Below are 24,200 nucleotides of genomic sequence, written 5' to 3'. Positions count from 1 at the left end.
GTTAGGTTTTTTATTTTCAGTGAGTCCTGCTGGCAACAGGCTCACTGCAACGAGGGACTTAGGGGAGAAGAAGTGAACTCACCTGCGTGCAGGATGGATTGGCTTCTTAGGCTACTGGACACTAGCTCCAGGGGGACTATCACAGGTACAGCCTGGATGGGTCACCGGAGCCGCGCCGCCGACCCCCTTGCAGATGCTGAAGAGAGAAGAGGTCCAGAAATCGGCGGCTGAAGACTTCCCAGTCTTCTTAAGGTAGCGCACAGCACGGCAGCTGTGCGCCATTGCTCTCAGCACACTTCACACCAACGGTCACTGAAGGTGCAGGGCGCTGGGGGGGGCGCCCTGGGCAGCAATGAAAGTACCTATGCTGGCTAAAAATACATCACATATAGCCTCTGGGGCTATATGGATGTATTTAACCCCTGCCAGGTTGTCAGAAAAACGGGAGAAGCCCGCCGAAAAGGGGGCGGGGCCTATTCTCCTCAGCACACAGCGCCATTTTCCTACACAGCTCCGCTGCTAGGAAGGCTCCCAGGCTCTCCCCTGCACTGCACTACAGAAACAGGGTTAAAACAGAGAGGGGGGGCATTTTATGTGGCGATATTATAATATATTAAGATGCTATAAGTGAAAACACTTATATAAGGTTGTCCCTGTATAATTATAGCGTTTTGGTGTGTGCTGGCAAACTCTCCCTCTGTCTCCCCAAAGGGCTAGTGGGGTCCTGTCCTCTATCAGAGCATTCCCTGTGTGTGTGCTGTGTGTCGGTACGTGTGTGTCGACATGTATGAGGACGATGTTGGTGAGGAGGCGGAGAAATTGCCTGTAATGGTGATGTCACTCTCTAGGGAGTCGACACCGGAATGGATGGCTTATTTAGGGAATTACGTGATAATGTCAACACGCTGCAAGGTCGGTTGACGACATGAGACGGCCGGCAAACCAATTAGTACCTGTCCAGGCGTCTCAAACACCGTCAGGGGCTTTAAAACGCCCATTACCTCAGTCGGTCGACACAGACACGGACACTGACTCCAGTGTCGACGGTGAAGAAACAAACGTATTTTCCATTAGGGCCACACGTTACATGTTAAGGGCAATGAAGGAGGTGTTACATATTTCTGATACTACAAGTACCACAAAAAAGGGTATTATGTGGGGTGTGAAAAAACTACCTGTAGTTTTTCCTGAATCAGATAAATTAAATGAAGTGTGTGATGATGCGTGGGTTTCCCCCGATAGAAAATTATTGGCGTTATACCCTTTCCCGCCAGAAGTTAGGGCGCGTTGGGAAACACCCCCTAGGGTGGATAAGGCGCTCACGCTTATCAAAACAAGTGGCGTTACCGTCTCCAGATACGGCCGCCCTCAAGGAGCCAGCTGATAGGAGGCTGGAAAATATCCTAAAAAGTATATACACACATACTGGTGTTATACTGCGACCAGCGATCGCCTCAGCCTGGATGTGCAGCGCTGGGGTGGCTTGGTCGGATTCCCTGACTGAAAATATTGATACCCGTGACAGGGACAGTATTTTATTGACTATAGAGCATTTAAAGGATGCATTTCTATATATGCGAGATGCACAGAGGGATATTTGCACTCTGGCATCAAGAGTAAGTGCGATGTCCATGTCTGCCAGAAGATGTTTATGGACACGACAGTGGTCAGGTGATGCAGATTCCAAACGGCACATGGAAGTATTGCCGTATAAAGGGGAGGAGTTATTTGGGGTCGGTCCATCGGACCTGGTGGCCACGGCAACAGCTGGAAATCCACCTTTTTTACCCCAAGTCACATCTCAGCAGAAAAAGACACCGTCTTTTCAGCCTCAGTCCTTTCGTCCCCATAAGGGCAAGCGGGCAAAAGGCCAGTCATATCTGCCCAGGGGTAGAGGAAAGGGAAGAAGACTGCAGCAGGCAGCCCCTTCCCAGGAACAGAAGCCCTCTACCGCTTCTGCCAAGTCCTCAGCATGACGCTGGGGCCGTACAAGCGGACTCAGGTGCGGTGGGGGGTCGTCTCAAGAGTTTCAGCGCGCAGTGGGCTCACTCGCAAGTGGACCCCTGGATCCTACAAGTAGTATCCCAGGGGTACAGATTGGAAATTCGAGACGTCTCCCCCTCGCAGGTTCCTGAAGTCTGCTTTACCAACGTCTCCCTCCGACAGGGAGGCAGTATTGGAAACAATTCACAAGCTGTATTCCCAGCAGGTGATAATCAAAGTACCCCTCCTACAACAAGGAAAGGGGTATTATTCCACACTATTTGTGGTACTGAAGCCAGACGGCTCGGTGAGACCTATTCTAAATCTGAAATCTTTGAACGCTTACATACAAAGGTTCAAATCAAGATGGAGTCACTCAGAGCAGTGATAGCGAACCAGGAAGAAGGGGACTATATGGTGTCCCTGGACATCAAGGATGCTTACCTCCATGTCCCAATTTGCCCTTCTCACCAAGGGTACCTCAGGTTCGTGGTACAGAACTGTCACTATCAGTTTCAGACGCTGCCGTTTGGATTGTCCACGGCACCCCGGGTCTTTACCAAGGTAATGGCCGAAATGATGATTCTTCTTCAAAGAAAAGGCGTCTTAATTATCCCTTACTTGGACGATCTGATAAGGGCAAGGTCCAGAGAACAGTTGGAGGTTGGAGTAGCACTATCTCAAGTAGTTCTACGACAGCACGGGTGGATTCTAAATATTCCAAAATCGCAGCTGATTCCGACGACACGTCTGCTGTTCCTAGGGATGATTCTGGACACAGTCCAGAAAAAGGTGTTTCTCCCGGAGGAGAAAGCCAGGGAGTTATCCGAGCTAGTCAGAAACCTCCTAAAACCAGGCCAAGTGTCAGTGCATCAATGCACAAGAGTCCTGGGAAAAATGGTGGCTTCTTACGAAGCGATTCCATTCGGCAGATTTCACGCAAGAATTTTTCAGTGGGATCTGCTGGACGAATGGTCCGGATCGCATCTTCAGATGCATCAGCGGATAATCCTGTCTCCAAGGACAAGGGTGTCTCTTCTGTGGTGGCTGCAGAGTGCTCATCTACTAGAGGGCAGCAGATTCGGCATTCAGGACTGGGTCCTGGTGACCACGGATGCCAGCCTGAGAGGCTGGGGAGCAGTCACACAGGGAAGAAATTTCCTAGGAGTGTGGTCAAGTCTGGAGACTTCTCTCCACATAAATATACTGGAGCTAAGGGCAATTTACAATGCTCTGAGCCTAGGAAGACCTCTGCTTCAAAGTCAACCGGTGCTGATCCAGTCGGACAACATCACGGCAGTCGCCCATGTAAACAGACAGGGCGGCACAAGAAGCAGGAGGGCAATGGCAGCAAGGATTCTTCGCTGGGCGAAAAATCATGTGATAACACTGTCAGCGGTGTTCATTCCGGGAGTGGACAACTGGGAAGCAGACTTCCTCAGCAGGCACGACCTCCACCCGGGAGAGTGGGGACTTCATCTGGAAGTCTTCCACATGATTGTGAACCGTTGGGAAAGACCAAAGGTGGACATGATGGCGTCCCGTCTGAACAAAAAACTGGACAGGTATTGCGCCAGGTCAAGAGACCCTCAGGCAATAGCTGGGACGCTCTGGTAACACCGTGGGTGTACCAGTCGGTGTATGTGTTCCCTCCTCTGCCTCTCATACCCAAGGTACTGAGAATTATAAGACGGAGAGGAGTAAGAACTATACTCGTGGCTCCGGATTGGCCAAGAAGGACTTGGTACCCGGAACTTCAAGAGATACTAAGAAGGGACTTGCTTCAGCAAGGATCATGTCTGTTCCAAGACTTACCGCGGCTGCGTTTGACGGCATGGCGGTTGAACGCCGGATCCTAAGGGAAAAGGCATTCCGGAAGAGGTCATCCCTACCCTGGTCAGAGCCAGGAAGGAGGTGACCGCACAACATTATCACCGCATTTGGCGAAAATATGTTGCATGGTGTGAGGCCAGGAAGGCCCCCACGGAGGAATTTCAACTCGGTCGATTCCTGCATTTCCTGCAAACAGGAGTGTCTATGGGCCTCAAATTGGGGTCCATTAAGGTTCAAATTTCGGCCCTGTCGATTTTCTTCCAGAAAGAATTGGCTTCAGTTCCTGAAGTCCAGAAGTTTGTCAAGGGAGTACTGCATATACAACCCCCTTTTGTGCCTCCAGTGGCACTGTGGGATCTCAACGTAGTTCTGGGATTCCTCAAATCACATTGGTTTAAACCGCTCAAATCTGTGGATTTGAAATATCTCACATGGAAAGTGACCATGCTGTTGGCCCTGGCCTCGGCCAGGTGAGTGTCAGAATTGGCGGCTTTGTCTCACAAAAGCCCATATCTGATTGTCCATTCGGACAGGGCAGAGCTGCGGACTCGTCCCCAGTTTCTCCCTAAGGTGGTGTCAGCGTTTCACCTGAACCAGCTTATTGTGGTACCTGCGGCTACTAGGGACTTGGAGGACTCCAAGTTGCTAGATGTTGTCAGGGCCCTGAAAATATAGGTTTCCAGGACGACTGGAGTCAGGAAAACTGACTTGCTGTTATCCTGTATGCACCCAACAAACTGGGTGCTCTTGCTTCTAAGCAGACGATTGCTAGTTGGATGTGTAGTACAATTCAGCTTGCACATTCTGTGGCAGGCCTGCCACAGCCAAAATATGTAAATGCCCATTCCACAAGGAAGGTGGGCTCATCTTGGGCGGCTGCCCGAGGGGTCTCGGCTTTACAACTTTGCCGAGCTGCTACTTTGTCAGGGGCAAACACGTTTGCAAAATTCTACAAATTTGATACCCTGGCTGAGGAGGACCTGGAGTTCTCTCATTCGGTGCTGCAGAGTCATCCGCACTCTCCTGCCCGTTTGGGAGCTTTGGTATAATCCCCATGGTCCTTACGGAGTCCCCAGCATCCACTTAGGACGTCAGAGAAAATAAGAATTTACTTACCGATAATTTTATTTCTCGTAGTCCGTAGTGGATGCTGGGCGCCCATCCCAAGTGCGGATTGTCTGCAATACTTGTACATAGTTATTGTTACAAAAATCGGGTTATTATTGTTGTGAGCCATCTTTTCAGAGGCTCCGCTGTTATCATGCTGTTAACTGGGTTCAGATCACAGGTTGTACAGTGTGATTGGTGTGGCTGGTATGAGTCTTACCCGGGATTCAAAATCCTTCCTTATTGTGTACGCTCGTCCGGGCACAGTATCCTAACTGAGGCTTGGAGGAGGGTCATAGGGGGAGGAGCCAGTGCACACCACCTGATCCTAAAGCTTTTACTTTTGTGCCCTGTCTCCTGCGGAGCCACTATCCCCCATGGTCCTTACGGAGTCCCCAGCATCCACTACGGACTACGAGAAATAGAATTATCGGTAAGTAAATTCTTATTTTTGGTCAGTAAATCCTGCACTCCGTCATCGTTCGAGATATCTGGGATCGAAAAAGAAAATCCCTGAATACCAACCTCTGCGAAGGAAGAAATCCAGGGCCAAGGTCTGCTGTAGATGCGTAAGTGCATGAGACAGAGCCCCCCTTTATTTTTTATTTTTTTACAACAACTGACCCACGGTGGCAGCAATGGTGTGGTGGATAGTGAAGAAATCGCAATGATTAGAGTCTGTCTTTTGGATAAAATGTAAATAAGGGGAATACTAAAGAATCCCGCTTTGTACGTGTTCCCAAGATTCCGAATATATGTTTGTGATACAATTCAGTACCTCTAACGGACCCGAGGATTCTGAGAAAGTTGGTCCCACCTACTGGGAACCAGACTGTCCGACTCCGTGATCCCTGCCGAGGACACATCGGAAGTCCGTGTTCTAGACGGACAAATGCCAAACAAAAGAATACATATTTTCCTGACATACTTTAAAAATACACGTTTTAGCTATTATACTCCGGATGAGAACCCACAACCTGGTATATCGCAGGTAGACATTTTACTGATAGAGTTATTTGCTCCTGCCTGCAAATCTGCAAATTAAATGCTTTAATCTGGAAGCAGAATTTCACGATTCGCAACCAAAACAAATATAAGGGTGTCATAGCCAGGGAAAAGATGCAACCTTAAGTAGACAGGGACTAGAGCTTCAGAGACCAAAACGGTCAATGGACAATTTGAAAAGGATCAGGTGACACCCGAATGGACAACATGCATTCTGCAATCTGCAACCAGTTAAAAGATTAATGCATTAGCCAGGGTAGGGCGTAGGAATATTCTTGTGAGAATGAATACTAAATATAATAACCGCCTCACCGTTATCAATCTGCGGTGACTGTTAAGGTCACATACTGTACGATAGTAAGGGCAGTCATCGTAGGCTCTCCCATAATGGATGCATCCACTGATTATTAGTGGAACCTTCATCAGGTCAGTGACTTCTTTAGCGAAATGATAAAGAGATGCTGTGTCTATTTATGAGACACTGAAACTGAACCGACTACAGTGTGTACTAGAGACAGGCACATGTCCCTGGAAATATAGACCTTTGCATCAAGTGTGGAGTCAAACTTCTAATCAACATTCTCTCAACGTGAAGGAAGAGGTGGAAACCAAGAAATTCAGTAAAATATTTATTATTCCTATCCTGGTGTGTGCTGGCATACTCTCTCTCTGTCTCCCCAAAGGGCTTTGTGGGGTCCTGTCCTCAGTCAGAGCATTCCCTGTGTGTGTGCGGTGTGTCGGTACGGCTGTGTCGACATGTTTGATAAGGAGGCTTATGTGGAGGCGGAGCAGATGCCGATAAATGTGATGTCGCCCCCTGTGGGGCCGACACCAGAGTGGATGGATAGGTGGAAGGTATTAACCGACAGTGTCAACTCCTTACATAAAAGGCTGGATGACGTAACAGCTGTGGGACAGCCGGCTTCTCAGCCCGCGCCTGCCCAGGCGTCTCAAAGGCCATCAGGGGCTCAAATACGCCCGCTCCCTCAGATGGCAGACACAGATGTCGGCACGGAGTCTGACTCCAGTGTCGACGAGGTTGAGACATATACACAATCCACTAGGAACATCCGTTGCATGATCCCGGCAATAAAAAATGTGTTACACATTTCTGACATTAACCCAAGTACCACTAAAAAAGGGTTTTATGTTTGGGGAGAAAAAGCAGGCAGTGTTTTGTTCCCCCATCAGATGAGTGAATGAAGTGTGTGAAAAAGCGTGGGATCCCCCGATAAGAAACTGGTAATTTCTAAAAAGTTACGGATGGCGTACCCTTTCCCGCCAGAGGATAGGTTACGCTGGGAGATATCCCCTAGGGTGGATAAGGCGCTCACACGTTTGTCAAAAAAGGTGGCACTGCCGTCTTAGGATACGGCCACTTTGAAGGTACCTGTTGATAAAAAGCAGGAGGCTATCCTGAAGTCTGTATTTACACACTCAGGTACTAGACTGAGACCTGCAATTGCCTCAGCATGGATAGTGCTGCTGCAGCGTGGTCTGTGACCCTGTCAGACAGGGATACTATTTTGCTAACATAAGAGTATATTAAAGACGTCGTCTTATATATGAGGGATGCACAGAGGGATATTTTGCCGGCTGGCATCCAGAATTAATGCAATGTCCATTCTGCCAGGAGGGTATTAGAGACCCGGCACTGGACAGGTGATGCTGACTTTAAAAGGCACATAGATTCTCCCTTATAGGGGTGAGGAATTGTTTGGGGATGGTCTCTGGGACCTCGTATCCACAGCAACAGCTGGGAAGAAAAAATTTTACCTCAGGTTTCCTCACAGCCTAAGAAAGCACTGTATTATCAGGTACAGTCCTTTCGGCTTCAGAAAAGCAAGCGGGTCAAAGGCGCTTCCTTTCTGCACAGAGACAAGGGAAGAGGGAAAAAGCTGCACCAGTCAGCCAGTTCCCAGGATCAAAATTCTTCCCCCGCTTCCTCTGAGTCCACCGCATGACGCGGGGGCTCCACAGGTGTAGCCAGGTGCGGTGGGGGCGCGTCTCGAGAACTTCAACGTCCAGTGGGCTCGCTCACAGGTGGATCCCTGGGTTCTGCATGTAGTATAACAGGGATACAAGCTGGAGTTCGAGGTGACTCCCTCTCGCCGTTACCTCAAATCAGCAAGCTGTACTTCCAGCAGGTGAAAATCAAGGTACCCCTCCTTCAACAAGGCCGGGGTTACTATTCCACAATGTTGTGGTACCGAAACCAGACGGTTCGGTGTAACCCATTCTAACATTGAAATCCTTGAACACTTATATACGAAGGTTCAAGTTAAAAATGAAATCGCTCAGGGCGGTTATTGCAAGCCTGGACGAGGGAGATTACATGGTATGTCTGAGCATCAAGGATGCTTACCTGCATGTCCCCATTTACCATCCTCACCAGGAGTACCTCAGTTTTGTGGTACAGGTTTATCATTACCAATTCCAGACGTTGCCGTTCGGTCTGTCCACGGCACCGAGAGTATTTACCAAGGTAATGGCCGAAATGATGATACTCCTTCGAAAAAAGGGAGTATTTAATTATCCCGTACTTGAACGATCTCCTGATAAAGGCGAGGTCCAAGGAGCAGTTATTGGTCGGGGTAGCACTATCTCGGGAAGTGCTACAACAGCACAGCTGGTTCCTACGACACGTCTACTGTTCCTGGGGATGGTTCTGGGCACAGACCAGAAAACAGTGTTTCTCCCGGAGGAGAAAGCCGAGGAGCTGTCATCTCTAGTCAGAGGCCTCCTGAAACCAAAACAGGTGTCGGTGCATCACTGCACGCGAGTCCTGGGAAAAATGGTAGCTTCCTACGAAGCAATGCCATTCGGCAGGTTCCATGCAAGAGCTTTTCAGTGGGACCTGTTGGACAAGTGGTCCGGATCGCATCTTCAGATGCATCGGCTGATAACCCTGTCTCCAAGGACCAGGGTATCTCTGCCGTGGTGACTGCAGGGTGCTCATCTTCGAGAGGGCCGCAGATTCGGCATACAGGACTGGGTTCTGGTGACCACGGATGCCAGCCTTCGAGGCTGGGGGACAGTCACACAGGGAAAAAACTTCCAGGGACTATGGTCAAATCAGGAGATTTCCCTACACATAAACATTCTGGAACTGAGGGCCATTTACAATGCCCTAAGTCAAGCAAGTCCCCTGCTTCGAAACCAGCCGGTACTGATTCAGTCAGACAACATCACGGCTGTCGCCCATGTAAACCAACAGGGCGGCACAAGAAGCAGGAAGGCGATGGCAGAAGCCACAAGGATTCTCCGATGGACGGAAAATCATGTGTTAGCACTGTCAGCAGTGTTCATTCCCGGAGTGGACAACTGGGAAGCAGATTTTCTCAGCAGACACGACCTCCACCCGGGAGAGTGGGGACTTCATCCAGAAGTCTTCCAAAGGATTGTACACCATTGGGAAAGGCCACAGGTGGACATGATGGCGTCCCGCCTCAACAAAAAGCTAAAAAGATATTGCGCCAGGTCAAGGGACCTTCAGGCGATAGCTGTGGACGCTCTGGAAACACCGTGGGTGTACCAGTCGGTGTATATGTTCCCTCCTCTGCCTCTCATACCCAAGGTACTGAAAATAATAAGAAGGAGAGGAGTAAGAACTATACTCGTGGTTCCGGATTGGCCAAGAAGAGCTTGGTACCCAGAACTTCAAGAAATGATCTCAGAGGACCCATGGCCTCTGCCGCTCAGACAGGACCTGCTGCAGCAGGGGCCCTGTCTGTTCCAAGACTTACCGCGGCTGACGGCATGGCGGTTGAACACCAGATCCTATAGGAAAAAGGCATTCCGGAGGAAGTCATTCCTACGCTGATTAAGGCTAGGAAAGATGTGACCGCAAAACATTATCACCGCATATGGCGAAAATATGTTGCTTGGTGTGAGGCCAGGAAGGCCCCAACAGAAGAATTTCAACTGGGTCGATTTCTGCACTTCCTACAGTCAGGAGTGACTATGGGCCTAAAATTGGCTTCCATTAAGGTCCAGATTTCGGCTCTGTACATTTTCTTCCAAAAAGAACTGGCTTCACTGCCTGAAGTCAGACTTTTGTTAAGGGAGTGCTGCATATTCAGCCTCTTTTTGTGTCTCCAGTGGCACCTTGGGATATCAACGTGGTGTTGAGTTTCCTAAAGTCACATTGGTTCGAGCCACTTAAAACCGCGGATCTAAAATATCTCACGAGGAAAGTGGTCATGCTTTTGGCCTTGGCTTCGGCCAGGCGTGTGTCAAAATTGGCGGCTTTGTCATGTAAAAGCCCTTATCTGATTTTCCATATGGATAGGGCAGAATTGAGGACTCGTCCCCAGTTTCTCCCTAAGGTGTTATCAGCTTTTCACTTGAACCAACCTATTGTGGTGCCTGTGGCTACTAGGGACTTGGAGGATTCCAAGTTACTTGACGTAGTCAGGGCCTTGAAAATTTATGTTTCCAGGACGGCTGGAGTCAGGAAAACTGACTCGCTATTTATCCTGTATGCACCCAACAAGCTGGGTGCTCCTGCTTCTAAGCAGACTATTGCTTGCTGGATTTGTAGCACAATTCAGCTTGTGCATTCTGCGGCTGAACTGCCGCATCCTAAATATGTAAAAGCCCATTCCACAAGGAAGGGGGCTCTTCTTGGGCGGCTGCCCGAGGGGTCTCGGCTTTACAACTTTGCCGAGCTGCTACTTGGTCAGGGTCAAACACGTTTGCAAAATTCTACAAAATTGATACCCTGGCTGAGGAGGACCTTGAGTTCTCTTATTCGGTGCTGCAGAGTCATCCGCACTCTCCCGCCCGTTTGGGAGCTTTGGTATAATCCCCATGGTCCTTACGGAGTTCCCAGCATCCACTAGGACGTCAGAGAAAATAAGATTTTACTCACCGGTAAATCTATTTCTCGTAGTCCGTAGTGGATGCTGGGCGCCCATCCCAAGTGCGGATTGTCTGCAATACTTGTATATAGTTATTGCCTATCTAAAGGGTTATTGTTGAGCCATCTGTTGAGAGGCTCAGTTACATATTCATACTGTTAACTGGGTATAGTATCACGAGTTATACGGTGTGATTGGTGTGGCTGGTATGAGTCCTACCCGGGATTCAAAATCCTTTCCTTATTGTGTCAGCTCTTCCGGGCTCAGTATCCTAACTGAGGTCTGGAGGAGGGTCATAGTGGGAGGAGCCAGTGCACACCAGGTAGTCCTAAAGCTTTCTTTAGTTGTGCCCAGTCTCCTGCGGAGCCGCTATTCCCCATGGTCCTTACGGAGTTCCCAGCATCCACTACGGACTACGAGAAATAGATTTACCGGTGAGTAAAATCTTATTTTTTCCTGCAGTTTCCACAGGGGTCAGTACTCCATGGCATACACTGCTTCTGCAGGACAGTGGGGACTTTACAGGTTGCTCCATTCTCCCGGTCTCCTGCCGGTTTTCTTCATTCTCGGATTCTAGGGTTTTAATCCTGGGCAGGATTGAGTTTACTTAATCAGTTCAGTCTTTCCTTTCACATACGAAAATATTTTCATTGGTCTATATGTATATTTTCATTGGACTACACATTCCAAGTCTGACCCATGGGACTTCATTCTGTCTCGTCGTGGTGGGTCATAACCACGGTCAGACGTCTGTCGTTACGGTTTTTGGTTTAAACTCTAGCGTTTTCTATGACACTGAAGTCCAAATTGGAAATGTCACTTCCGATCTACGGGCAATTCACAACGCATTGACTCCAGATCAATGTTTTCTACAGGGTCTTTCCACTGTGGCCTATATCACCTTGTGCTGTGGCACGTGTAGCTGGAGAGCCATCGGAACAGTATCTAACATATGCAGAGGGCGGAATTTTGGGTTTCTGCAATATTGATCATCTCCGGTTTCCAGACTGGGCAACTGGGAAGTGGACTTGCTAGTTGTCAGGCTGTTTCTTTGAAGTATGTGAAATCAATGAGTATTTCTGGATTTAGTGTAACTCTGTGACTAGCAGACGTAGACCTCAAGGTATACTTGGTACTGTGATCGCTCCGGGGATCCCCTTGTGGCAATCGTGGACGCCGTGTCAGCTCCTTGTCACTTTCATCTGGCATATTTTTGCTGCCTCTGGCAAAATCTAGTGAGTACTTCACTGCATTTGACCACTGTTTTTTTCGCTCATCCTAATCCGGTCCGGATTTGCCCGTTGACTCTACTCTGCAATGCTTCAGGCCGGGGTGGCCAGGGCTCCTTATAGGGTACCTATTCGGTCGGCTCTCCACTTTCAACCTTTGCGTCATCACCAGGATTTTATCTCGTCTGACTGTGACGGCGTGATTGTGGAGAACAGTGTCATCAAGACCTACTATGTTTCCGACTCACTAACCAATCACAGCGCTCAGAACATTTGTTGTCATTTTGTAACGGTCACTCACCTGGAGTTCTTAGTCTTTTCCGACTCTTGTCTTTTCTACAACATAGTTGTCAGAACTGCTTTGTCTTATTATCTTAAGAGCCTGGATTCTGCTCTAGAATTTATTTTCCGGAAGGGCTCCTGTTTTACCTTTCCGGTCTCTGGATTCGTGAGTTGCGGTTTCTTGTCTCTTACGGTGTCTTTGGTTTATGCAGTTAGGGTGGCTTTACCTACCAACCACAAATTGTATCTGTTTTTCCTCTTTAGGCCATTGTGCTTCCTGTGCCGTCACGGTTTCGTGCGGGGCGGGTCAGCTCTAGGCCTTATTGGTTATCATTCGTGCCTTCCACATTACCTTGTTGGTTTTTGTTTGCTGCACCCAGGAGTGGCTGGCCGGCCTCTAAGAACGCGGTGGCGCGCTGTGTTACTTCTGCTATTAGGCAGGCTGATGTTTCTTGGGCGTTGCCTCTTACTGATTCCTTGAGGGCTCACTCGACTAGAGTTGTTGGAGCCTCTTGGGCTGTTCACGGTGGTGTATCTGTCGAGCGGCGACCTGGTCTTCCGTGTCTACCTTCTCGAAGTTTCTACCGTTTTTATGCTTTTGGATTGGAGACTTCCTCTGTTGGTCGTCAAATTTTTGCAGACTGCCATGCCGTCTGTGTCTCCCTCCTCTAATTAGCTTGCTTTGGGAAATCCCATCAGTAAGTACGCAGCGTCCCCCAGATGGATGAAAGAGAAAAAGGGATTTTTGTTTACTTACCGTAAAATCTCTTTCTCTGATTACATCTGGGGGACGCTGCGATCCCTCCCATATTTTTGTATGGTTTACTGGGTATGTTCTGTTCTGCCTCTTCCGGCTTTGCTAAACGTTAACTGAGGTAATCTGCTGGTAGGCTGGAGATGGGAGGGGTTAGAGGGGGGAGGAGTTAGTTTCCATAGGTTCTGTGCCAAACTCTCATCCCACACACTCTAACCCATCAGTAAGTACGCAGCATCCCCCAGATGGAATCGGAGAAAGAGATTTTACGGTAAGTAAACAAAAATCCATTTTTTACTAAAAAAAAGTATGTTATTGTTATGTTATATAGCATGTGTAGTACATGTCTGCGGCAATAGATATATATGAAGTTATAGGAAGAAGCTAGAGTTTAAAGCTTGTACTGTGTTTTCTTTGTAGGCAGCACAAGCTGGAGGAGGCTTTGCTTTTCTCTGGTCAGTTTATGGATGCTCTGCAGGCGCTGGTTGATTGGCTGTACAAGGTGGAACCTCAGTTGGCAGAGGATCAACCTGTGCATGGAGACTTAGATCTTGTGATGAACCTTATGGATGCTCATAAAGTAAGTATGTGATTATTCCCAAGACAGTACATGTGATTCAGTGATGATTTTAATATCCTTAGATTTTTTTAAATTTATTATATACGGTATGTCGTCACTTCTGGAAATATCTGTAGTGTTTCATAGTAGATACCTTTTGAAGTCTAAAGACTCTCATTTGCTTTACCTAGGTCTTCCAGAAGGAGCTTGGAAAGAGGACCAGTAGCGTTCAAGCTCTAAAACGTTCTGCCCGGGAGCTCCTGGAAAGTAGTAGGGAGGATACCACATGGGTGAAGGTTCAACTTCAAGAACTTGGCACAAGATGGGACACTGTTTGCAAACTATCTGTGTCCAAACAGACCCGCTTAGAGCAAGCTCTGAAACAGGTGATCATTGTAACAGTTTAGAAGAGAAGAATAAATCTTATGCTGGAATTCACTGAGAAATTTTACAGATATGCATTACATAGATTGTACATTTGTATGGCAATTGTAACATATTTATATATACCATTTCTATCCATCCATTACGTTTTAGGCTGAGGAGTTCCGTAGCACTGTCCATATGCTGCTGGAGTGGCTCTCTGAGGCAGAACAGACCCTGCGCTTTCGAGGGGCACTTCCTGATGATGCAGAGGCTTTGCAGTCACTCATAGATGTTCATAAGGTGGGAGAATAGTGCTTCCAAGCTATATGAGATTAATCCAGCATTTGGTCTATTGCATATCTGCTGTTTGAAAAAGCATAACGCTTCTGGCTACGCTTTAAACAAATTATATGGTTTACTTCTCTAGGAGTTTATGAAGAAGGTGGAAGAGAAACTAGTAGATGTTAACACTGCAGTCAGCATGGGAGAAGGGATTCTGACTGTGTGCCATCCAGACTGTATCACCACTGTCAAGCACTGGATCACTATCATACGAGCTCGGTTTGAGGAGGTATCAGAAATGTTACTGTTCATAAGTCATACAAAATGCAGTGTGCAGATGACAAATACTTTGTGTTTACTAACTCTTGCTTTGTGTTAAGGTACTGACTTGGGGGAACCAACATCAACAAAGGTTGCAGGCTGCCCTTTCTGAACTTTTGGCCAATTCTGACCTGCTGGATGAATTGCTATCTTGGATCCAATGGGCAGAGACCACATTAATCCAAAGGGATCAGGAGCCAATGCCGCAAAACATTGACCAGGTTAAGGCTCTGATCTCTGAGCATCAGGTGAGATTTGGCGGGCTGGTCTTAGTACACACTTGTACACCTCTGAGCTTTGTAGGTGAATTGTATTGTATGAAAGTGTATTCACTTGAGTGTGTTTATTCACACTGTCAACTACATATCAGCCAGGGAGCAAATGATCTAACCTCATCTTATAGCATAACATTACCGAAAACTGTGCAAACAATTGTGTTGATAATGAACATGCATACCTTTAGGAGAGCACAGCGCGTAGATACAAATCTTTATGATGAAAGAATAAGTGTCACTGAAATGCGAAGGGCTGATTACTGACTTGCTCACATGCCTAATACTCTAATTGCAGATGTTCATGGAGGAAATGACTCAAAAGCAACCAGATGTTGATAGAGTGACGAAGACATACAAGAGGAAGACAACAGATCCCAACCATGCCTCATTCCATGACAAGACTCGTAACAGTGAGTGGCTCTGCAGGGTATATGCTCCTCAGATATTGCTGAATTGTGGTCTTTGCTGTCCCCTACTTGACCAGCACAGTGTGAAATAATGTTGTACTTAATATTGTAGCGGAGTGCAGGAGCCAGGGCATGCTGAAGACCACTGCACAGTGCATAACACATATTCACATGTCAGGGGAAGTTCTCAGGACATTCGGAAAACATTCTCTGGAAGGGTTACACCAAACTCTCTAGTGTCTTGACGAGTGTATTAGAAGATGCCAAGTGAAGTGTCTTTTGTTTCATTTAAAAATATTTATGCACGTTTCTCTAGCATCCATAAGGGATATTGGGGACACATTAGTACGATGGGTATAGACGGGGTCCAAAGAAGCCAGTGCACTTTAAATTTCTTCAACCGGGTTTGGTGGCTCCTCCCCTCTATGACCCCCCCAACAGGCAGTGTAGAAAAAAGTGGCCACTGGAGGGAATGCACGTCTCTGCAGCTCCAGAGAGTTTGGGCAACCGCATACCTGCACCGTGGGAGTTAAGGGGGGGGAATCTGAAGTCCTTGAACCCTTACCTGAAGGTTTTCAAGTTCAAGATGGAATCTTTACGAGCAGTGATTGCAGGCCTGGAGGAACGGGAATTCCTGTTTTCCCTGGATATCAATGACGCCTATCTTCATATCCCAATTCGGCCTCCTCATCAGGCTTATCTGAGGTTTGCCCTGCTGAACAATCAATATCCGTTCCAGGCGTTACCCTTCGGCCTCTCTACGGCCCTGCGGGTGTTCACAAAATTGATGGCAGAGATGATGTTCCAGCTCCGAGTCCAGGGGGTCAAAATTGTCCCTTATCTGGACAATCTCCTGATAAAGGCAGAATCCAGGGAGCTTCTATTGCTCCATATAGATCGCACTATCCAGTTTCTGTCACACCATGGGTGGATCCTCAATTTACAGAAGTCCCACCTGGAGCCATCTCAGCGGCTCCTGTTCCTGGGATTGCTCTTGGATACTGTGGCGCAAAAAGTGTTCCTCCCAGAGGAAAAAGCGAGAACACTCCAGGAAATGGTCCGCATGGTTCTCCGACCTGCTCGAATATCCATCCATCTTTGCATACAATTGTTGGGGAAGATGGTGGCCTCTACGAAGCAGTCCAGTATGGAAGATTCCACGCCAGAACATTTCAGTTGGATGTCCTGAGCAAGTGGTCTGGTTCACATCTTTAGATGCACCGGATGATTCAACTGTCGCCTCGGGCCATGAGTTTACTCCTGTGGTGGCTGCAGTCATCCAGTCTACTGGAAGGCCGAAGCTTTGGGATTCAGGGTTGGATCTTCCTCACAACGGATGCGAGTCTGAGAGGATGGGGTGCTGTCTCCCAAGGGGCCTCAGTTCCAGGGCAAGTGGTCTGCCCAAGAAGCCCTACTTCCGATCAACAATCTGGAACTTCGGGCTATCTACAATGCTCTGATTCAGGCCTCTCCTCTACTCAGGGATCAGGCAATCCAGGTTCAGTCTGACAACGCCACGGCATTGGCGTACATCAGTCGACAAGGAGGGACAAAACGCAGGGCCTGGAGGCGAGAGGTGGGCAGAAAGAAATGCAAGAGCACTGTCCGCAATCTTCATTCCGGGAGTGGACAACTGGGAAGCAGACTTCCTGAGTCGTCACGATTTCCACCCAGGGGGTGGGGACTACACCTTCAGGTGTTCCAACGCCTCATCGACAGGTGGGGTTGCCCTCAAATCGACACTACTATTGCTCACGAACCAGGGAGCGCAGTGGATGCACTAACGTCGCCTTGGCTGGTCTACCTGTTTCCTCCAATCCCGTTCATCCCTCCCGGAATTGGCCCCGGAGAACTTGGTACGCGGATCTTCTGGGCATGTCCGTAGAAGACCCTTGGCCTTTGCCACTAAGAAGGGATCTTCTTCAGCAGGGACCGTTCGTCTACCTGGACTTACGGCGGCTTCGTTTGACTGCATGGAGGTTGAGCGGAACATCCTTGCTAACTAGGGCCCTTCCAAGAAGGTCATTGCTACCATGCTTCAGGCCAGGAAACATGTGATGTCAAAACACTATCATCATATCTGGAGAAGATATGTCTCTTGGTGCGAGGAACGCTCGTATCTGCCTGCGGAGTTCCACTTGGGACGTTTCATTCATTTCCTGCAGGCTGGTGTGGATAAGGGCTTACGTCTGGGTTCCATTAAAGTCCAGATTTCAGTCCTCTCAATTTTCTTCCAGAAGAAATTGGCAGTGTTGCCAGAAGTTCAAACCTTCTTGCAAGGGATGCTTCACATACAACCTCCGTTTGTGCCACCCACGACACCTTGGGATTTGAATGTGGTGTTGAATTTTCTACAGTCTTCCTGGTTTGAACTGCTGATGACGGTAGAAGACAAGTACCTCACGTGGAAGGCGGTGATGTCACTGGCCCTGGCTTCTGCTAGACGTGTCTCAGAATTGGGTGCTTTATCATGTAAAAGTCAGTATTTGGGGGGTAATTCCAAGTTGATCGCAACAGGATATTTTTTTAGCAGTTAGGCAAAACCATGTGCACTGCAGGGGAGGCAGATTTAACATGTGTAGAGAGAGTTAGATTTGGGTGGGGTGTGTTCAATCTGCAATCTAAATTGCAGTGTAAAAATAAAGCAGCCAGTATTTACCCTGCACAGAAACAAAATAACCCACCCAAATCTAACTCTTTCTGCACATGTTATATCTGCCTCCCCTGAAGTGCACATGGTTTTGCCCAACTGCTAACAAAAGTCCTGCTGCGATCAACTTGGAATTACCCCCTTGGTCAGTTCCTGCCGAAGGTCATCTCCGCATTCCATTTGAATCAACCTATTGTAATTCCTTCCAGTTCTGGTGTTTCTGCTCCTTCAGAAGCAATGGATGCTGTGAGAGCCTTAAAGATCTATGTCAAGAGAACGGCTTGAATCAGAAAGTCGGATTCCTTGTTCGTGCTGTATGATGCGCAGAAAAAAGGTTGCCCTGCTTCCAAGCAGTCCATTGCTTGTTTGCTTCGGCTCACTATCCGACAAGCCTATATGTCGACAGCCTTGCCTGTTACACAATCTCTGAAGGCCCACTCTACAAGATCAGTGGAGTCTTCCTGGTTGGGGAAGAACACTGTTGTGAAGTTCTACGGGTTTGATACCCCGGCCTAATAGGATACCCAGTTTGGGCAAGCGGTACTACAGCAGTCTCTGCAGGTTCCCGCCCGTTCTGGAAGCTTTGGGACATCCCCATTGTACTAATGGGTCCCCAATATCCCTTAATTTTAATACCTATCGGTAAATCCCTTTCTCGTAGTCCATAAGGAATATTGGACGCCTGCCTCTGTGCGATGACTTTTCTTCAGGTTGTCTATTAGTGGTTCCCTGTTCAGCTGTTGCTGTTTTTGTTGCCAGCCGTTGCTGGTCTTGTTCGTGTTGTTGGTGTGCTGGTGTATAAATCTCACCACTGTTTTTTGTTGCTAATGATCCTTCTCTCGAGTATGTCCTTTCTCTTTCGGCACTGTTTTACCTATAACTGCCTGTGGGGGGAAGGGGTCACCCAGTTGAAGAAATTTAAAGTGCACTGGCTCCGTAGGACCTTGTCTATACCCATTGTACTGATGTGTCCCCAATATCCCTTATGGACTACGAGAAAAGGATTTAACGGTAGGTATTAAAATCCTATTTCCTCCTTCATCCATCTGGAGGACTCTTCTAGACCAATGATGGCTAACCTTGACACTCCAGCTGTTGCTAAAACTGATGCAGGGCATGCTGGGATGTGTAGTTAAACGACAGCTGGAGTGTCAAGGTTAGCCATCACTGTTCTAGACCATGGTGGTTAGTGAGGTTTGAGGAGCCAGCACTTATTAGATAAACTTTAAAAAAAAAAAAAAGCTCCTTCCCTGCAACCCATTCCTCTGTTTTAATTCAAGTTCTGAAAGGTATGGTCAGCACTAAGTTAGCCAGGTATTTAAAAAAAAAAAAAAAAAAAAATGTTTCTGTTTTGAAATTTTTCTGTGAACGTCTTTGTTTTTCTGTATGTTAATAGTACTAATGCTATTCTAGTCTATAAAAATGACTATGTTTTTATATAGGTTTCTGTTGAATACAGAGATCAACTAATAATGCGGATCACTGTCCTTGCAGGGAAACCAATGGTGCAGACCACTCCACCTGTTTTTCAGCTTCCTTCTCAGTCAGAGACCAAGAATCCAAGGATCAATCAGCTGTCTGCACGTTGGCAGCAAGTCTGGCTGCTAGCTCTGGAGAGACAACGGAAGCTCAATGATGCTCTAGATAGGTTGGAGGAGGTATGGGTTAAAGGATGTAGAGCTGTGACTGTCCCTTTTCCTTTACCCCACTAGCATACATAAAGATTCTTGCCATGATGTGATAATATTAGTAGATTATATATGGGTTTGTTTTGCAGCTAAAAGAGTTCGCCAACTTTGACTTTGACATCTGGAGGAAGAAGTACATGCGTTGGATGAATCACAAGAAGTCTCGGGTTATGGATTTCTTCCGAAGGATAGATAAAGACCAAGATGGGAAAATTACCAGACAAGAGTTCATTGATGGGATATTAGCATCCAGTAAGTCTTACATGATAAATATTTTTTTAAAGCTTATCAAAATTGTCATCACAAACTCCTTCGCCATTCGATTATTAACACTATAACATGTCATCCATAGAATTTCCAACTACGAAACTTGAAATGACAGCTGTAGCTGATATCTTTGACCAGGATGGTGATGGGTACATAGATTATTATGAGTTCGTAGCTGCCCTTCATCCCAACAAAGATGCCTATCGGCCAACCACTGATGCAGATAAGATTGAGGATGAGGTAATGCAGTATCTCCCTTTTACAATGACACCATCACAATCCTGTAGACTTTGGGATCCAAGGTTGATATCTGTGACTTTTCCCTTTGAAGGTCACCAGGCAAGTGGCACAGTGCAAGTGTGCAAAAAGGTTCCAGGTGGAGCAGATTGGAGAGAATAAATACAGGGTGAGTAAAATCTTAAATGTCTCTGAAAATAGTTCTTCAGTAGTCTTTTTGGTAAGAACAGCAATGAAACGTTCACAATTCAGGAGAATACAATTTATTTGAATCTGTTGTTGTGACACAGAAAGCGAAAGTGAATAGAGATTCAAGTAAATTTTGACCTTTTACCAATTCAGCTGGTGCAATTCTTTTATGTCTGTGACACTAATATAGTATCCTGTGTTTTGTGCAATTGCTGTTTTTGTTCAACTAAAGTGTGTTCTCTCTTTTTCCTTGTGCTTTCGTGTAGTTCTTCCTAGGGAACCAGGTACAGTGCCTTCTGACGCTACCTATTGCTTCTGAGATAATCACATGCTTGCATACTAAATTACTCTTTTCTTATTGCTGTGATAAGCTGAAACGCATACAGTCACTATGCTGTGTATGTGCTGTGTACAGACCATTCTCTTACTTAAAGATCAAACCCACAAAGCTACACTTTCATGCTCCATTCGGAATGAAAGAATCTGCATGTCAGACTGAACAGTTGTCTTAATTCTGTAAAGGTGTTTCGGATGAGAACATTCCATTCATGGTAGTCAGTGCAGCGGAGGGCTGATTGGGATCTTCTTGTGAATTGTCCCTTTAATAACTAATAAAATTGACTGGTTTGTTTGTGGTCAGTCTTAAACTGAGTCAAGTATTTAATTGATTGATGGCTCATTCATATCACTTCCTCTGTGCATGAGTCAGCTATAGCAAATTATATTCCGCTGTGACTCTACAGGATCCCAGCAACCTGACCGCTGCATGAGCATGCAACCAGATGTCACTTTGCCATAATCTAGGGTCTGATTTATTTTTCCAATGTAGTGTCAATGTGGGAATACTAATATTCATTACCATAACTAACCATATAATCAGGTTTTGGGAATTGTGGATGCATCTTGTTCGTCCTGCCAGATTAATCGAGTTTAACAAGCTTCTTGTGACTGAAACCTTATGTTCGATGCTATAATTGGTGACTCAGGGTTTGAGGCTTGCTCTTCTGATCTGATAATTATTATGGTATATGGGTGGCTTAATGTGCTTCGGTTCATCAGGCTCTGCTTTCAGTAACCAGTGGTATGGCTTTCACAGTTTGGTGACTCTCAGCAGTTGCGTTTGGTACGCATCCTACGAAGCACAGTAATGGTCCGTGTTGGTGGAGGCTGGATGGCTCTTGATGAATTTTTGGTGAAGAACGATCCTTGCCGAGGTAAGACTTTCCTGATTGACAAAACAGATTAGAGTTCTGCATTGACAACTACATAGTTGTGGTTTTTTCAGACTCCTATATCCTATTATTATATAGGTTTTATTCATTTGTTTTCAAGATATTTTTATTAGCGATTCTGCAGTTTAAAACATAAATGTTTCCAATGACCTTTGTTACATGAATCACAACGAAATGAGAAGAGGTAAAATACAAGTCTTACAAATATATGTATAAAGATTTGCTAAAGTAATTTCATTATTTTGATGTGAGTATATTAGGGATACTAAATAATGTTCTAGTGTATAATTTACTTACATTGTGAATAAGAAAATAAATATTTTGTAAGCTTTGATACTCACCCAGCCTAAAATAGTATTAAAGAAAACTGCAAAATGTTGAAACCTTTGTTTTATTCAGATTCACAGTATCCTTCAAAGTATAATTCACAGTTACTTGGGGGTATGGGTCGTTGGGTCGACCCAACTTTGGTCGACACTCGTTAAGTCGACCACTGAAGGTCGACATGGGCTTTAGTCCGACAGGTCAAAATGTCGACATGAGTTTTTGTGTTTTTTTTTTTTCTCTTTCATCCACTAGGGGACACTGGAGCATTCTTAGACAGCAGGGGTGTGAAGCTTGCAACCGGAGGTGTGGCACAATCTAAAATTAGCATTGTCTGCACAGCCGGCTCCTCCCCCTTCACATCCCTCCTCCCTCAGTTTGAAAAATTGTGCTGGAGGTACAGAACGTGGCTCCTGACTAAAAATCTAATACAGTGTGCTGCGTCCACCTAATAAAAGGGAGACAAGGCATACTTATATTGGAGAGACAAAGATCCCTTTTGAAGGGACCTGCATCTCTCCACAGGAGATCCTCTGCTCAGTTCAACTCACAGTGAGTACTGGTTTTTACAATAGGGGTCATGCTAGGTTTCTTATTTTTATTCTTTTTCCCCTGTCAGATATTCCCTGTCGGCTAGAAAAGCGGTCACCGGGGTGTACAGTGCGCCGGGGGGCAGAGAGAGCAGTCCACCCACAGCAGAGCATTCAGCCACGTGAGGGAAAACATTCTAATTCCCCTGTCAGATAGCCCCTGTCAGCTACAAAGCGGTCACCAGGGTGTACAGCGCGCCGGGGGGGGGGAAGAGCGCAGTCCGCCCACAGCAGAGCATTAAACCTCGTGAGGGAAGACCTTAATGGCGCCGCTGCGGGAAGCGGTCCCGAAGCGCGCGCCAGCCAGCCACACTGCTGTTGTTTCCGCGCGGCTGGGGGGATCCTTCAGCCGCGTGCGGGGAGACACTCATAACGCCGCTGTGGGACGTAAGGAGAAGCGATCCCGGAGGGCGCGCGCCAGCCAGCCACACTACTGTTGTTTCCGCGCGGCTGGGGGGATCCTGCAGCCGCGTGTGGGGAGACATTCATAGCGCCGCTGCGGGACATAGAAGCGGTCCCGGAGCGCGCGCGCCAGCCGACCCCACACAAGTTATTTCCGCGCGGCTGGGGGGGGATCCTTCAGCAGCCTGCGAGTAGGATCAGTGCGCCCCCCATAGTGTTTTTAATTCATAGTGAGGGCAGATGAATAACAAACGCTGCTTTAGAGAAGAATCTGTAATGGTTAAGTGGGAACACATAGTAAAAATGTGTCCATGTCGGCCATTTTATTAATCCCTAACTGGCACCATCAAAGGGGAAGGGATAAACCCTCCCCCTCATATAAAACAGAGAGGGATGTTTAGGGAAATAGCTCCCTCTGCTGGTAAAATTATATAATTAGAAATGTGAGGATCTCCTGAACAAAATAATTCTGCCTTATTGTTTATATTTTCAAGGGACTTCTATTCTAAAGATCCTGCTGAAAATACAAGGAAGCAAGCGGACCAAAACTCTACCATCGTAGCTGAGTTAAAGTTGTGGTGTGAGGGTTGCTTGTCAGCTGGTGGTTTTTTATTTTATTTTTATTTTTTAACTTTATATATTTTTATCCTGCTCCTTTTTCTATATAAGGAGGGGAACAGTAATTCCAGCCGAATCTGATACCTTTGCTTCCGTCATCTCTCACAGCCTTTCTCTTCCTAGTTTAAAGGGTGAAAGCGCCGTGAAGTACCCTGATAGGGGGTTTACACAGCATGTCTAAAGCAGGACGATGGAGTAAGACCACCAACACCTGTTATGTTTGTAAGAGCACTTGGGTTGGCAGCTCTCGGGTGTGCGTCTCCTGCTTAAACAAGGACGCTCCACCTGGGAGCAGTGATCTGGCTAGGTCAAAGACAAACTTGCAAATACAATTTTCAAGGTGATGGCAGAATCACGCAAGCAGCAATCAGAATGGGCTGCGGGATTCTCCAAGACGATGGAGGAATTTATCATCAAGTTAATGCCGCCTGCACAAACAGAGACGACTGTGCGCAAGGCAGTTAAAAGACCTCTTCCTATTATACCGGAAAGGAGGAAGAGGGTCTTCTCATTGCTACAGAAGGTGAGTTAATTGAATCTAACCTGGACGCCGAGTTTCCGGAAGAGGACACGGCAATCTCGGGTTTGGATTCTTTAATTGACGCAGTCAAAGAGTTCCTAAACTTTAAGGTAGAAGAAGTAGAGGAGCCAGAAGATTTCGAATTATTCGAATTCTAAAAGCCGCGTTCAGCAGTGGTTAAGTATATGCTTCCCTAGGAAGGTTGTCGAAGAAGACAA

General features: G+C 46.9%; 1 protein-coding gene across 19 annotated transcripts in view; it reads left to right on the top strand.

The window, feature by feature from the left end:
• MACF1 (microtubule actin crosslinking factor 1) overlaps window positions 1–24,200 on the top strand; it is a 564,002-nt gene that overhangs the window by 504,355 nt on the left and 35,447 nt on the right. For 14 of the 19 annotated variants that reach the window (XM_063954114.1, XM_063954124.1, XM_063954111.1 and 11 more), the window contains 12 exons: window positions 13,476–13,635; window positions 13,806–14,000; window positions 14,152–14,280; window positions 14,408–14,551; window positions 14,643–14,831; window positions 15,154–15,268; window positions 19,410–19,573; window positions 19,693–19,855; window positions 19,956–20,110; window positions 20,202–20,276; window positions 20,563–20,580; window positions 21,393–21,510. In XM_063954114.1, coding sequence (XP_063810184.1) covers window positions 13,476–13,635; window positions 13,806–14,000; window positions 14,152–14,280; window positions 14,408–14,551; window positions 14,643–14,831; window positions 15,154–15,268; window positions 19,410–19,573; window positions 19,693–19,855; window positions 19,956–20,110; window positions 20,202–20,276; window positions 20,563–20,580; window positions 21,393–21,510 — 1,625 coding nt within the window. The remainder of the gene's footprint in view (window positions 1–13,475; window positions 13,636–13,805; window positions 14,001–14,151; window positions 14,281–14,407; window positions 14,552–14,642; window positions 14,832–15,153; window positions 15,269–19,409; window positions 19,574–19,692; window positions 19,856–19,955; window positions 20,111–20,201; window positions 20,277–20,562; window positions 20,581–21,392; window positions 21,511–24,200) is intronic. The other 5 variants (XM_063954106.1, XM_063954121.1, XM_063954117.1 and 2 more) reach the window with 1 other exon arrangement.

The sequence above is a fragment of the Pseudophryne corroboree genome, chromosome 2 (genome assembly GCF_028390025.1).
Source record: "Pseudophryne corroboree isolate aPseCor3 chromosome 2, aPseCor3.hap2, whole genome shotgun sequence".
NCBI classification, from domain to species: Eukaryota; Metazoa; Chordata; class Amphibia; order Anura; family Myobatrachidae; genus Pseudophryne; species Pseudophryne corroboree.
This window is presented reverse-complemented; position numbering and strand designations above follow the sequence as displayed.